At 53.5% G+C, this 14,202-nt stretch overlaps 7 protein-coding genes across 7 annotated transcripts; 5 read left to right on the top strand and 2 right to left on the bottom strand.

The window, feature by feature from the left end:
• Window positions 1-355: 355 nt before the first annotated feature.
• Window positions 356-1,370, top strand: Z517_11938 (uncharacterized protein; the record flags this gene model as incomplete). The annotated part of the gene is made up of 3 exons (XM_013423520.1): window positions 356-600; window positions 670-863; window positions 928-1,370. The coding sequence occupies 3 exons, from the start codon at window positions 356-358 to the stop codon at window positions 1,368-1,370; spliced, it is 882 nt and encodes a 293-aa protein (XP_013278974.1).
• Window positions 1,371-1,903: 533 nt separating this feature from the next.
• Window positions 1,904-4,384, top strand: Z517_11937 (uncharacterized protein; the record flags this gene model as incomplete). The annotated part of the gene is made up of 3 exons (XM_013423519.1): window positions 1,904-2,380; window positions 2,460-3,765; window positions 3,864-4,384. The coding sequence occupies 3 exons, from the start codon at window positions 1,904-1,906 to the stop codon at window positions 4,382-4,384; spliced, it is 2,304 nt and encodes a 767-aa protein (XP_013278973.1).
• A 695-nt stretch (window positions 4,385-5,079) lies between these two features.
• Z517_11936 (uncharacterized protein) lies at window positions 5,080-6,004 on the bottom strand (the record flags this gene model as incomplete). Its single annotated transcript, XM_013423518.1, has 2 exons — window positions 5,080-5,575; window positions 5,649-6,004. 2 exons carry the CDS (start codon window positions 6,002-6,004, stop codon window positions 5,080-5,082), a joined length of 852 nt encoding a protein of 283 aa, XP_013278972.1.
• Window positions 6,005-6,629: 625 nt separating this feature from the next.
• Z517_11935 (cystathionine beta-synthase) lies at window positions 6,630-8,348 on the top strand (the record flags this gene model as incomplete). Its single annotated transcript, XM_013423517.1, has 2 exons — window positions 6,630-6,892; window positions 6,980-8,348. 2 exons carry the CDS (start codon window positions 6,630-6,632, stop codon window positions 8,346-8,348), a joined length of 1,632 nt encoding a protein of 543 aa, XP_013278971.1.
• A 1,224-nt stretch (window positions 8,349-9,572) lies between these two features.
• On the bottom strand, window positions 9,573-10,282 carry Z517_11934 (uncharacterized protein; the record flags this gene model as incomplete). The annotated part of the gene is made up of 3 exons (XM_013423516.1): window positions 9,573-9,920; window positions 9,991-10,090; window positions 10,143-10,282. The coding sequence occupies 3 exons, from the start codon at window positions 10,280-10,282 to the stop codon at window positions 9,573-9,575; spliced, it is 588 nt and encodes a 195-aa protein (XP_013278970.1).
• Window positions 10,283-11,164: 882 nt separating this feature from the next.
• Window positions 11,165-12,282, top strand: Z517_11933 (uncharacterized protein; the record flags this gene model as incomplete). The annotated part of the gene is made up of 2 exons (XM_013423515.1): window positions 11,165-11,254; window positions 11,308-12,282. The coding sequence occupies 2 exons, from the start codon at window positions 11,165-11,167 to the stop codon at window positions 12,280-12,282; spliced, it is 1,065 nt and encodes a 354-aa protein (XP_013278969.1).
• A 762-nt stretch (window positions 12,283-13,044) lies between these two features.
• Z517_11932 (60S ribosomal protein L18-A) lies at window positions 13,045-13,729 on the top strand (the record flags this gene model as incomplete). The annotated part of the gene is made up of 3 exons (XM_013423514.1): window positions 13,045-13,048; window positions 13,106-13,210; window positions 13,269-13,729. The coding sequence occupies 3 exons, from the start codon at window positions 13,045-13,047 to the stop codon at window positions 13,727-13,729; spliced, it is 570 nt and encodes a 189-aa protein (XP_013278968.1).
• Window positions 13,730-14,202: the final 473 nt, after the last annotated feature.

The raw sequence follows: 14,202 nt of genomic DNA, 5'->3' as shown, positions 1-14,202 counted from the left end.
GCCGAGATGGCGGATTCAATCATCGGTCTCGACCTTCCGACCCGATCTCGGTCTTTTCAAAGTGCTCCAGCACCTTCCAAGGACATGAGGTCGGAGAATTGCGAATATTTCGACCGCCGAGCTGAGATCGGTCTTGACAGCAAGCAAGCTGGGCTCCTCTTGAGGCAGTGTTGTACCATACGAATCCACTGCAATTCCGCTTACGAAGCCAAAGAGCTCCCCGGATTGTTTAAAAGAAAGTCACAACCCCAGTTGTGAGTTTTCTCCGCAGAATCTCAACCCAGCTTTTCTCCACGTTGAACCTCTACCCCCCGATCCTCCTTCATTACCCTCGGTCGTCGTTTTCTGTTGCACCATGGCGTTATCCCAGGATGCGCCGTTCACAGCGTCAGTTCTTGCTTCCTTTGGTCCCGCTGCTCCCTCACGGGCCAAGGAGATCTTGATATCCCTGATCCGTCACCTCCATGCCGTGTGTCGGGAGGTCAATCTCACAACCGAAGAGCTGTATATCGGACTCGACGCTCTCAACCGCTCGGGACGCATGAGTGATGCGAAACGAAATGAGACACTGCTCATATCCGATTGTCTCGGCGTGGAAGCGTAAGTCACCTCACAGCATCATGGTGTGCGACCTCTCTTTTCAGGACGTTGTCTGACCCTCTCAAAAAGTCTAGTGGACGAAATCACGCACAGGATCCTCGCAGAAGAGGTGTCCACCAATTCTTGCATCCTGGGTCCTTTTTATCGAGCCGACGCGCCTGCCTATGAGAACGGCGACAGCATCATCCAGAAGTACCTCGGCGGCGAAGTTACTTGGTGTCACGGCCAGATTCTTGACGCCGATAGCGACAAGCCCATTGCTGGTAAGTCTATCAACCACGAAGGCCATCGCTATTTGGACGTTAGAACCAACGATATATCACACAGGCGCGAAACTGAACGTGTGGGAATGCGCGGCCAATGGATTATACGATCAACAGGATCCAGAGCAACCTGACGGAAACATGCGTGGGATATTCACTTCAGACCACGACGGTCGGTACGGCTTCTACTGCATCAAACCGGTTCCCTACCCGGTGCCGTATGACGGGCCTGCAGGCGATATTCTGAAGTTGATGGACCGTTCGCCGTTTCGGGCCGCACACATTCATTTCATGGTCGAGAGCGAATCCCGCCGTCGGCTCGTGACGCAAGTGTTCCCCAGCGACGATGCGTATCTTGATCGTGACTCTGTATACGCTGTCAAAGATGACCTGATTATTCGGTTCGAGCCTGCGGGCCCAGAGGCACGGAAGGGACGGGGTGTGCGCGGTCTGCAGAGCGATGTCAAGTGGGAGGTGAAATACGACTTTCGCATCAAGAAACGATGATATTGAGGAATTCTACTCCACAAAGTCATCGGTGACATTTAATAGTCTGTAGACAGGATTCTCCCAGACGAAGAAAAACCCCTGGTTAAAGCTGTTGTTTGTTAGTGGTGCAAATGAGGACCGCCCAGCCCAGCCTTGCTCCTGAACGCCACAGCCTTGTTCGTGGCTCGGCAATTTCGGACAATTGCAGGAAATGTCCGAATAAGCCGACAAGGTTTCGTTTCTCTACCACAACATCCTCCTGTTCTCTGAGTCACAATCGAACTGCAGCTGGAGAGCATGTGGTCGATCTGCGCGTGTCACCTTGAAGCACACGTTGTGTGAGAGAGACAAAGGATCCGGGCCTGGACTGAATCAATCTCCTCGACTTCCTCTCCAACGTTTCACGAACGACCCCTCCTCGTGCGATAGCGTTGGACTGAACTTTGCTCTACTACCTCTCCACGGGACCGTACTCCCCCCTGCATACCATTGACCATTATTCGATAGTTAAGCAAGCCTTCGGGGGTAGTGACACCTTGCCTCCAAAGATCATGGAACACCAAGGTGTCGCAGCATCAACAACACCGCCCTCGACGATAGTGACAAAGACCAAGAAACGGCGGCGTCCAGCTCTGGCTTGCATCGCCTGCCACCAACGAAAATTAAAATGCGGTCGTGAATTTCCCGCTTGCGAGAGATGCAGAAAGAGCGGGTACCCGGAAGGCTGTGTATACCGTGAAAACCACATGGTTTCGACTCCTGTTGGCGCAGGAAGACGCGCAGCTCGGGTGAGCACCGTCAGTGACTCGACTGCGTCGGATACCGCTACTCAAGAGAGTCTTTCGAGGCGTTTTCAAAACACGGAGACAAGGGCGACATTGCCCTCGCCTGCGCAGTCATCCCACGGACCAACGCGAGAAGTTGAGCAGGCTGAGCAGCTGCCGCTCCAAGAGATGACCATCTACAAAGGCGAGGATCTTCTCACCCGGTTCTACGGGCATAGTTACCACCGTAATTGGTATCAGCAGGTATCTCTTTCCTCACAAAATCACTCCTACTCGGCGAGCTCATGCTAAGCCCCTCTGTTTTGTCATTGTGCCAAACTAGTTTGATCAGCTTCGGCAGTACATCCAGCGGCTCAAAGCGCAGTGCCCCAGCATCAACATGCTGCGGGACGAGATTCAGGTCTTGAAAGCCAACGGGCACAAATTGGAAAGTCGACACAACGGCAGCGCCGCGGACGCACCATGTGATTCTGAAATCAAGAGTCTGATTCCTGCTCGAGAATTGGCTGATGGGTTGATCAACCTGTATATCACGCGGTTTGAAACCACGCACCGTGTTTTCCACATCCCGTCTTTCCTCGACGAGTACCACAAGTATTGGACCAACCCACAGACCACACGGACAATCTCTGCCATTCAGTTCTTGCTGGCAATGGCAACAGCGCTAAGTTGCCGCGAGATTCTGGACTGCGAACTCCGAATCGGAGCCAAAGATGTGATCTCGCGCGAAACCGCCACAGCATGGATCCAAATTTGCGAACCATGGGTGTCGAGGGAGACCACAAGAGCGCCCTCTCGCCATCTGACCATGTTGGCAACTCAATGTCTTCTGGTCATCGCAAAGCGAGCAAACCACATACAAGCAAACGAAGCCTGGACGACGACAGGCGCCCTGTTACGATCGGCCATGGCGGCCGGATACCACAGGGAACCGGACAGTCGAGCACACATTTCCATTTTCCACCGCGAGATGCGTCGTCGGCTCTGGGCCACCGTTGTCGAGCTCGATCTGCAAGCGACCATAGAACGAGGGATGCCGCCGAGCCTGCGCGAGGAGGATTTCACCTCCAAACCTCCATTGAATATCGACGACGACGCCATTTCCGAGTCGGTACAAGAGCCTCCAACTCCGAGTGCATTGGATGCTCTCACAGACACGTCTTTCCAGACACTGGCTTATCGCTCGATAGGTCCACGACTGCGGATTTGCGCCCTGGTCAACAACAGCCATCACAAACCGTTAGAGGTGCTCTTCGATGAGGGGACCTCCCTGGATGAGGACATCACCAAGGCACTCACAACGATTCCAACAGACTGGGCCAGCGCGCCTACGAGGCGTGATGACTGGAGCACCCAAAGACCCGTCTACATCAAGTACATGTTGGATATGTTACTCCGGCAGCAGCTGGTGTTGCTGCATATGCCCTTTGCGAATGCCAATCGCAGCACGCAGCCCAACCGATTCGGCCACTCACGTCGAGTGAGGCTCGAGGCCGCGACGAGTGTCCTCAATTCTTTCAGGTTGCTCGTGGACCAGGGTATTATACACCGCTCGGGCTGTGACAATCGCCAGTTTCACGCCGCCATGGCCATCTGCCACGAGCTGTACCTGCAGAATGGAGTTTTTGGTAAGTTTAAGTCAAGTCTCTCACTCCTAGCCGCGAGCCATGTTTCACACATATCCCTATACCCGCTGCTACATGGGTCTGATCGATCAACAACCCAGGATCCATTTTAACGCCCTTATCACCCGCCTCGAACCTCGCCGAATGCTACATCTCCATGGTGGAATCCGTGTTATCAATGACCGAGACCCGAATTACCGTCCTGGCCAAAGGCCTGAACGAATACTACCTCCTGACCATGGTCCTCGGCCTCACCAAATCGAGATTGTGGAGCGATCGCGCCCCGTCCTTTGCCGCAGAGGCGGTTGAGCGCATTACAAGGGTCATGATCATTCTGGGGTCTATGCGCAGGTCGAAGTCGACGTTGACAGCGACAGCGACAGCGACATCGTCGTGGCATGGACCCAACGCCGCTGCCGCCGCTGCTGCGGCTGGAAATGGGAATGTCCCCCAGTACGTGGTTCCCCCAGAGCAGATGCGGGAGTTCTTTGATGGTTCAGATGTGTCCCGACTGACGTGGTGTGAGGTACAGCAGTGCCCCTGCCCAGGGACTCGGGGCGGGAGTGGGAATAGGAGATGCTCCTATCACAACGTTCCCGGAAGTATCTTCTACGAGGAATGATGGAGACATGGAAATGGAATCGGAACTGGAAACGTTGGGTTCTCTCGTAAGTTTTGACGCACAAACATATTGTTTTTCAGTTGGTCAGCTCGTTGATTCAACATGTTATGTGTTTTTTGCTTGTGCTTCTGCTTGTACTCGTGCTTAATCTTCATTGTCATTCATCACTAATACAAAAGGTGCAAACCCAGATCTCAAACAATTTCGATCTTTTTCAAGACGACGTCGACCTGGAGGCGTTTGATCTCTGGGCCCATGAAGACACCCGCAGTTTCTTTGGGAATGGTGACTTTTGAGTATCCCCGCGACGGGGGGCGTAGTTTAGTTGAGAGGCCTAAATTGTGTCAGAAGCAGGGGATCAAAATGTTTTTTGATCTGTGTATATATAAATATAATAATAAATCCTGTTGACCACCCTAGTTTGACAAATTGGGAACTAGTTATTGACTTTTCACTGGTCTCCTCGTACCTCGTGTACTTCATACTTGGTAAGGTATATAGTGAGGCGAGGGCGAGGCAAAGGCCCGGCAGACCAGACTGGGAGACAGTACAAAGTCCTCTAGAAATCATTCGCTTTTCAAAAAAGGGGGGAGCAGGTGAGTGAGTGGCCCGGCCATGACCACACAACTACTCACGGGGCTCTCAGATCTCACAGAGTAGAATCAAGGATCTCCCAATGTACCTCGTACTGACTACTACTGAGCTGGCGGCCACCCGCCAATGGTGACTCTGAACAGCGCCGGATCCGCCTCAATCTCCGCCTTGCGGGCCACCAGCTCCTCGACGTCCCAATTCGCCCCGACAACTCTCCCGGACTTGAGAAAGTCGGCTTCGGGGCTGGCGAGCCAGACTGTGAAGTGCGCGGGGAGTTCGAGGCCTTCGGTGGAGGTTGAGGTGGAGGAGGAGTCACCGGGGTAGAGCGTAAAGACGCGGAGTTTGGGGTTCTCCTCTGCGAGGTACTCGTCGAGCTTTGCCGCCGCCAACTGGGAGGCCAGATACGCCGAGTTCTTGGGAGATTGCGAGGCTCCCAGGTGGCATGCGGCTGCGTTGACGTCAATGTACGTCGCGTTGGCACGGCACTTTGGGAGGAAGTGCTTTGCAAAGTGGGCGGAGAACTTGACATTGATCTCGAACGCTTGCCACCAGTCGTCTTCATCCGCTCCGGCGAGGGTGGTCGAGGTTGGCGAGTACCTCCACAGCAATGTCAGCATGATGCTTAATCTGCGAGAGAAAAGTGTATCACACAAAGGGGCCGGGAGCATACCCTACACAATTTACAAACACGTCCCAGGCCCCCAAATCAGATCGGATGGTATGTGCCGCAAGGCCGACTTCGTTGGCTTTGGAGAGGTTCGCGGGAGTCACCAGGACCGTCACGTCCGGGAACGATTGATTAATGGCCGTCTTTGTCTTCTCGAGAGTCTCCTCAGTTGTCCCTATCAGTGCGATTTTCCGGGCGCCGGCTTTTGCAAATGACAGGGCAACAGCGGCAACGAGGCTCTCTTCCCCCGCGCCCGCCACTACCACCGTCTTGTCCTTTGTCGACAATTCGGGTCTCGAGGGCTCAATGGCCGGGTAAGTGGTTTTGCGGTAGACCTTGGTGAAACAGGAGGATGCCATCACAGCCTTTTAGTTCGAAGCGAGTGACGAGTTCAAGGACTGTCTGTCAATGGACAAGCTCAGGACCGTGGAAATACTTCTCTCGAGTGTGTACTTGTGCCGATGGAGCGTGGGGAGAGCCGTCTTGTAATACAGCCTCCTCATACGCGAGGCTGCAGAACAAGTGGTCAATGGGCGACGGCGTCTACTTGAAGCCCAATGCGCACCCTAATGTCACTGAAAATTGCCCAGCTTTAGGACAGTTCCTTGTGGCCTTGACTCGGTAAGATCGCGAAAGTCGTGCTTTGCAACCTTCAATGTCACAGCTCGGGTGTGGACAGTGGGTGAATTTTGTCAGGAATATAGGAGATCAAGCAATTGTACCTACTGTAGGTCGTCCAGTCTTTGAGGACTTGTGTTATGTACTGAGTACCAAAAAAAAATGATGGAGAAAAGAGAAATTCACCCCTCAGCGGCTACCGTCGGTTATTGGGTCCCGCCGCCGCAGCGAATACAATACATCACCTCATTTTGTATGAAAAGTTCACCATAAATAGAAGAATGTTTCTTACAACGTCCCTGCAAGCAACGATCTCCCTACAAGTCCAATAATACCACCCCCCCATACACCCACCAAACACAAACAATGGCCTCAGTCACCGGCGACCGGCTGCTCGCCCAAGGCACGCACGAGTCCGCGCTCGAACTCATCGGGCAGACGCCCCTCGTACGCCTGAACAAGATCCCGCAGTCTCTCAGCATCGAAGCCACCGTCTATGCCAAATGCGAATATTTCAACGCCGGAGGAAGCGTCAAGGACAGGATCGCCCTGCGCATGATTGAAGAGGCCGAGAAGTCGGGCAGAATAAAACCGGGGGACACGCTCATCGAGCCTACCAGTGGCAACACGTAAGGGATGCACCAGGCAAAACTCGAGAGAACAATGACCTTTGCAGAACGGAGGAGCTAACAAGATGGACATCTGTGATTGCATAGTGGCATCGGACTCGCCCTCGTCGCCGCCCTCAAGGGCTACAAGACCATCATCACCCTCCCGGAAAAGATGTCTGCTGAGAAAGTCGCCGTCCTCAAAGCCCTCAACGCAACCATCATCCGCACCCCCACACAAGCCGCCTTTGACAGCCCTGAATCACACATCGGAGTCGCCAAACGGTTGGAGAAGGAGATACCCAATGCTCATATCTTGGACCAATACGGGAACCCCGACAATCCGCTGGCGCATGAGCTGGGAACGGCGGAAGAGGTCTGGCAGCAGACAAATGGTACTATAACGTGCATCGTCGCTGGGGCCGGCACAGGTGGCACAATCACAGGTCTCGCCCGCGGTCTACACAAGCACAACAAATCAATAAAGGTCGTCGCTGCAGATCCCCAGGGCTCGATCCTCGCTCTCCCGTCGTCCCTCAACGAAGAATACGCCAACCAACCTTACAAAGTCGAGGGGATCGGCTATGACTTCATCCCGGACGTCCTCGACCAGAGTGTCGTGGACAAATGGTACAAGACGGACGACAGAGATTCCTTCCACTATGCACGCCGTCTCATTTCCGAAGAAGGGTTGCTGGTCGGAGGGAGCTCTGGGTCTGCTATCGCAGCCACGATCCAAGCCGCAAGAGATCTCAAGCTTGGGAAGGACGATGTGATCGTGACAATCCTCCCAGATAGCATCCGCTCGTACTTGAGCAAATTCGTCGACGACGACTGGCTCGCCGCCAACAACCTCTTACCTCCAACACCACCGCCTGAACCATCATCACCCCAACTATCGAGAACCCAGAGCATCAAGCAAGACGACACATTCCACGGCGCTCGCGTACGCCACCTGCGCCTCAAACCCGTCCAGACGGTCACTTCGGACAGTCCCTGCTCCAGCGCCATCGAAGTCATGCGCGAAAAGGGCTTCGACCAACTCCCTGTCCTTGCTCCCAAGGGATCCAGGAGACTAGTCGGCCTCGTCACCTTGGGCAACCTGCTGTCACGGATAAGCCACGGGCGGGCCACGGGACAGAGCCCCGTGAGCGACGTCATGTTCGACTTCTCCAAAATCAGCGAGGTCACCGTCGACCACACGGATTTCTCCGAGCTGATGAACACCTCCGCGGACGAGGACTCGGAGCCGCAGAAGCCGTCGGCCGCGAAACCCAAGGGCAAAGGCAAGCGGAAGCACTTTGTCGAGATCACCGTGGACACGCCCCTGAGCGCGTTGAACAGATTCTTCGAGTGGCAGAGTGCGGCCATCGTCACCGAGCGCGAGTCAAGCGACAAGGGCGGCACTCTCAAGCCGGTGGCGGTGGTCACCAAGGTAGATCTGCTTACTTGGATGTTGAGCGAGCACAAGCCGTAATTCTCTCGAGGTAACGGAAGCCATATTTCACGAGATATTGGGATCAGATTCAACAGGGTCATGGGATCAAAAAGGAGAGGACGGGGTGGGATTGCCTTGCAAGAGTGCAATGTTGGGAATATTCAACACGAGCCCATCTGTGGTGGCGATGCACATTGCATGGACGGGAGTGACAAGGATCAGAACAAACTCCATAATGACTCAGGAGCGATTGAGATTTCATGTATTTACACGATAAAACCCACGTCCGCAAGGACAATTTACCCATGACGACGCCTACAAGACTTACCTCCCCGAGTGGAGTGCAGTGCCTGCTTCGTCGATTAAAATCATCATCAGGACAGGGACAAGCCCACCACCGGTAGAAAAAAAAAAATATAGAAAAGGGGGGAGGATATCGGATATGGGCGCAGAGACGGAAACGAGCCAGAACATCGTGGCTGTATGACAAGACAAAGATGGCGCGTAGGGAGAGTTAACACGTGTCGTGCCGACGATGTTGTAGTGGTGAACGCCGAAGAGCGAGTTCGTAGGAGATGGATCGTGCGGATGAGGCGGAAGGATAGGATGGAGGAATTGCGCAAGGGGATACGTGGTGGGATTGCGAGAATGGGAATTACGAACGGCGGAGGCGGGGACGAGAGAAAGCGAGGCCGAGGAGGCGCTGCATCGCCGCGGACGAAAAGGAACGAGTCTGATGGCTAGAGCTGCTGTAACGTTTCGAAGAGGAATAGGAAAGGGGGGAACGGCGGCACATGGTGTCAAGATAGGTATCGTCCGATTTTCCGTATCGACGCCTCGATCGAATACTTCGTAGGCTACCGAGGACAACGGTTGACGACCGATAAGTCAGCTGTTGTACAGGATTGAGCCCGCACCGTTCGCTCGAAGTCGATCTAATCCCGTGTCAAGTCAATTTGAACCACCACTCACTGCTATGCCTGAGACTCTCAGGTCATGCAAGCTCTGCAATTGAATCATCATAACAATGTCAAGGGCGAGAGAAAATCTGAAGGAAACCTAGCACATTCCTGCCCTTTATGATCACAGGGGTTGCGATCTTGCCCATCTCAAGGATTCTGCTTGTTTGTTCGTTTGCAATAAAGCACGCTGGACTTGGCACCAGGTGGGTGGTGGCACATCACGCTGCCTTCTCATTCCGCGGTATCGAGTTCATCGTGGGCCGGGGGAGGGGAATCCACAGCTGATACGGGTGTCAGCAGATCAAATCCAGGCTGCATCTGTGTCGAGTTCCATCATACCTTTCCGGTCATCGCCATTTGCAGCGCCGTCACGGTCCTCGTCGCGTCGGTCTCGGTCATCTTTCATGTCCCGGTCGCGGTCTCGATCACGCTCACGGTCCGCAGGGCTGCGCGAGCGGCGTCGGTCATCGTAGTCTCGGTCCCGGTCTCTTTCCCGATCTCGGTCGCGGTCGCGGCGATCGTCCTTGCGAGGAGAATAGTCGCGGCGTCGAGGAGAGGGAGAACGAGCTGAGCGGCGTGGAGGAGAGCGCTCACGACGGCCTCGACCAGCTTCGTAGCGCCAGGTAGCAGAAGGGGGGGTGCGGGCCCACTACAAGTTGAGTAGTCAGATAATGTGTTTGGCAAGGCGGTTAGAGTGAGTGAGAGTTGCCCTTCCATACCTCAATCTTCAAGACGTCATCACGACCAATTCGCTTATTATGCATCTCGTGATAGGCATCGTCAGCATCGCGACGACTCTCGTATTCGACGAAGGCGAAGCTGCTCAGGTGTCAATTTGCGTCAGCGGCAGGGGTCGGTGTTCAGTACTTACAGACGGCTTGATGCAGTTCTGGGGGCAGGAATGTCACATCTAACCAGACGACCATAGTGTTCGAACTCATAGGCAAGATCACGGGCGCGGGTGCCATGACCAAAACCCGTGACATACAGGGTAGTGCCAGATCGAGACATGGTCACGATGAAAAGGTGAAAGGGGCCAGGTGGCAAGCTGCTCGATCGTGGTCGATGTTGTTTCGTGCTGGTCACCAAGCGCCTGAACTCTAGCCGCGAATGACTGTTAATACAATCTCTGGTTGGCAGAGTGAATGCAACTGATGATGGACAAGGCAGAAGGGAGGATTGGATAGATGGAAAATGGAGGAAAGAAGGCAGAAGTTGTTTGACGGATGGAGCTGCGTTTGCGTTTGCCTCATTTTTAGATCAAACGGGGCTAAACTGAAAACAGAAAATTAAGCTTGGCATAGCCCAGCCAGTCACTGCCACGGCTAAGTCATCATGAAAAGCCGCAGTCAGAGGCCTGGAAGGGTCACGCTGGTCTACTCGCCTGCGATTTGTACAGGGGAGGACAGACTTTATCACTCTACGAGCTGGCATATGCTGTTACCACACGTCTCTTGCTTCTATTCCTTCATTTCACCTCTTCCACGTTCTTAGATTCACCTGGTTGACAGAGTCTTTCCCACCTCGACATTCTCCACTCGATCAATTTCCCTTTCTAATCGCGCGATCCTCTTTGCCGACTTGTCCCGTTTCCGATCCCCCCATATCGCTCTTCTTCGACCCTATCAGCTCGAGTGGATGATACAACAGGCTTGCTTCGTGGTGAAGCATTGTTCTTGAACTCTACACGACACCTGTCTGGAGCTGGTAGGAAGAGACGCTTCACAGACACAGGATGTTCTCTTACACCACCCGAACCCCGTGAAGAATTTTCCATGGACGCCACAGCCGCCTTCGACCCCAGAATTCTACCTGCTGTGACGCCTGCACGCCTGCAACCGTCTCGGTTGACACTGAATTCCCCGCTTCCCTCGTCAAACTCACATCAGAGTCATGCGTCTCGGAGAGAAGGACCCTGTTACTGTCAACGGTAACGTCGACCAGAGCTCGACCTCTCTACGGGACCTACCAAGTATACCGGAGGTCAGTGCTGTCGCGTCCCAAAGATCGAATAAGCCCGGTCCTAACCCGTATAGAATCCTACTACCATGGCGACATCTGATTTCGTCCTCTCGCTGCGAGAGTTTTTCTCGACACCCTTCACAGCCGCTTTCTGTGCCGGTGGCGTGGCAGGCGCTGTCTCCCGCACCGTTGTCTCGCCGTTAGAACGCTTAAAGATTCTGTACCAGGTACAAAGCGCCGGTCGTAACGAATATAAGATGTCTATTGCCAAAGCTCTTAAAAAGATGTATACGGATGAGGGCTGGAGGGGGTTCATGAGGGGGAACGGTACGAATTGCATACGCATAATACCCTACTCGGCTGTACAGTTCGGCAGCTATAACATCTATAAGCGCTTCGCTGAACCTTCACCTGGCGCCGATCTCGACCCCATTCGCCGACTCATCTGCGGTGGTCTCGCCGGTATCACCTCTGTCACATTCACCTACCCTCTAGATATTGTTCGAACCCGCTTGTCTATCCAGTCAGCTTCATTCGCCGCGCTTGGAAAGCACGAAGGGAAGTTGCCAGGCATGTGGCAGGTCATGGTTATGATGTACAAAACTGAGGGCGGTATTCTGGGTCTCTACCGAGGCATAATTCCCACCGTTGCCGGTGTCGCTCCCTACGTTGGCCTCAACTTCATGGTCTACGAATCAGTCAGGAAATACTTCACGGAACCAGGTGAGAAAAACCCTGTCTGGTATCGAAAACTTGCCGCAGGCGCCATCGCGGGAGCAGTCGCGCAGACTTGCACATATCCGTTTGATGTCCTCCGAAGGCGCTTCCAAATCAACGCCATGAGCGGAATGGGATATCAATACAAATCAATATGGGATGCCGTCAGAACTATCATCGCACAGGAGGGCGTTCTTGGGCTTTACAAGGGTATCATGCCTAATCTGCTCAAGGTCGCTCCGAGCATGGCAAGCAGCTGGCTCAGCTTTGAGGTTACAAGAGATTTCTTGGTGGCTCTGGCTCCAGAAAAGGAAAATGGAGACCCTGTTTGAAAGTGTCAAAGTCAAACTAAGATATATGGCACTTTCGTCCCCCACAAACCGTCAGGAACTGCTATACATCTCTCCAACGATCGACTCGAAACCAAGTGCAGCCCGGGACAAAATACCGCCTGTTTGAAGGGAAGGGAATGAAATGATACCATCATCGATCGTTCTTACTCTCACAGAAGAGAAGACCTGCGCCGCTTTTGTAAGCGCTGCTGTATATTCCACATAAATGGGGGGCATGGCGAAATTTATGGTGTCAAAAGGTCGAGGGAAACCGAATTAGAGAGACCTGGGGCGAGGCATTTTCTGGAGTATTAAGACAAGCTTATGACTTTGGTCTCTGATGGACTTGAAGTTTGAGCATCATTTTTCTGAGTAGATCGAATTGAATATTGAATTGGTCGCTCTTATAACGGTAGTCTTAACCCGCTGAAAATTTTTCCCGAAATTCGCCTTCATCATGACGACGTACTCATTACCAACTTCGCGGCGAGCCGGTGTGATTGAAGAATAGCAGTTGAACTCGAATAGTAAGGCTGGCCACAACAGTACTTGACATTATTGGCATTGATACTGTATGCTCCCTATGTCACGTGACCAACGCAAAGGCTTTGAGTGCCGAAATAGTTTAGCGTGCAGAAATCTTGGCACGCCGCACAGCGTTCGCACCCGCTAGTTTCTCACGTCGACCAAATTTACAGACTGACCTTCTGAGGACGTCGCCGACCCTTTCTCGTTCAACAAAATCCACCACAGCCAGCGATCATGGGTATGTACCATTCAGCAGTGGTTGCTGCTTCATTGTACGACTGACATCTGTTTCCAGGTATCGACCTCGATCGCCATCACGTCAAGGCAAGCCACCGAAAGGCGCCCAAGAGCGACAATGTCTACCTCAAGCTCTTGGTGAAGCTTTACCGCTTCCTGGCCCGTAAGTTGCAAGACTGAGCAATCTGAAGAGGTGAGCCATCATTGACTGACAATCACAGGCCGAACCGATTCCAACTTCAACAAGGTCGTGCTCAAGCGCCTGTTCATGTCCCGCATCAACCGCCCTCCCATGTCCATCTCCCGCATCGCCAGCAAGGTTTCGACCGAGACGGCGCAAAAGGCATACAAGGACAAGACCATTGCCGTCATTGGCACCGTCACCGATGACAACCGCCTGCTCACCGTGCCTGAACTCCACATCGCCGCGCTTCGGTTCACTGCGACTGCCCGCGCCCGAATTGAGAAGGCCGGCGGTGAGTGCCTCACTCTCGACCAACTCGCTCTGAGACACCCTACTGGAAGTAACGTGGTGCTCCTGCGGGGACCCAAGAATGCCCGAGAGGCCGTCAAGCATTTCGGCTTTGGGCCGCACAAACACAAGAAGCCATATGTCGAGAGCAAGGGCAGGAAGTTCGAGAAGGCCAGAGGCAGGAGACGGTCCAAGGGTTTCAAGGTGTAGACGTGGCCTCCGTGTTGGCAGTCTGCTGGTGGTGGTGGTTGTCATGGTGGACTTCGTCAAGTAGGATCCCGGGGCCGATGAGTGGATGACGGGAAGGTCACGAAACTTTCTTCGAGCGCACCAGATGGGTCGATGAAGATGGGACTCTACGGAATCGGAGCAAAGAACGAAATTCCAACAAGCGAGCTGCTCGATCGTCTCGATTTGTCCAGCGTCCTCCTTCAAGCAGAGACAAAAAGGTTCGTGCGAGCCGCCTGTGGCTATGAGGGGAGGAAAAGATTCTACCTCACATGGTCGCTGTCAAAATTTCCAGACTAGGGGGACGCAAGACAAAAATTCCAATGCAATTGATTTCAAAACGAAAGACGACCGTTTCAATTCGCTTCTTGTGCATTTTTGGTTCTTTTTCATTGGTATTCAGTCCAACTTTTTTCTTGGGGTTGTGGCAGTGACAACGCCAGCTCATGTAAACC

Source organism: Fonsecaea pedrosoi (assembly GCF_000835455.1).
Source record: "Fonsecaea pedrosoi CBS 271.37 unplaced genomic scaffold supercont1.8, whole genome shotgun sequence".
NCBI classification, from domain to species: Eukaryota; Fungi; Ascomycota; class Eurotiomycetes; order Chaetothyriales; family Herpotrichiellaceae; genus Fonsecaea; species Fonsecaea pedrosoi.
Note: the sequence above shows the minus strand (reverse complement) of the source record. Positions and strands in the feature narration are given on the sequence as shown.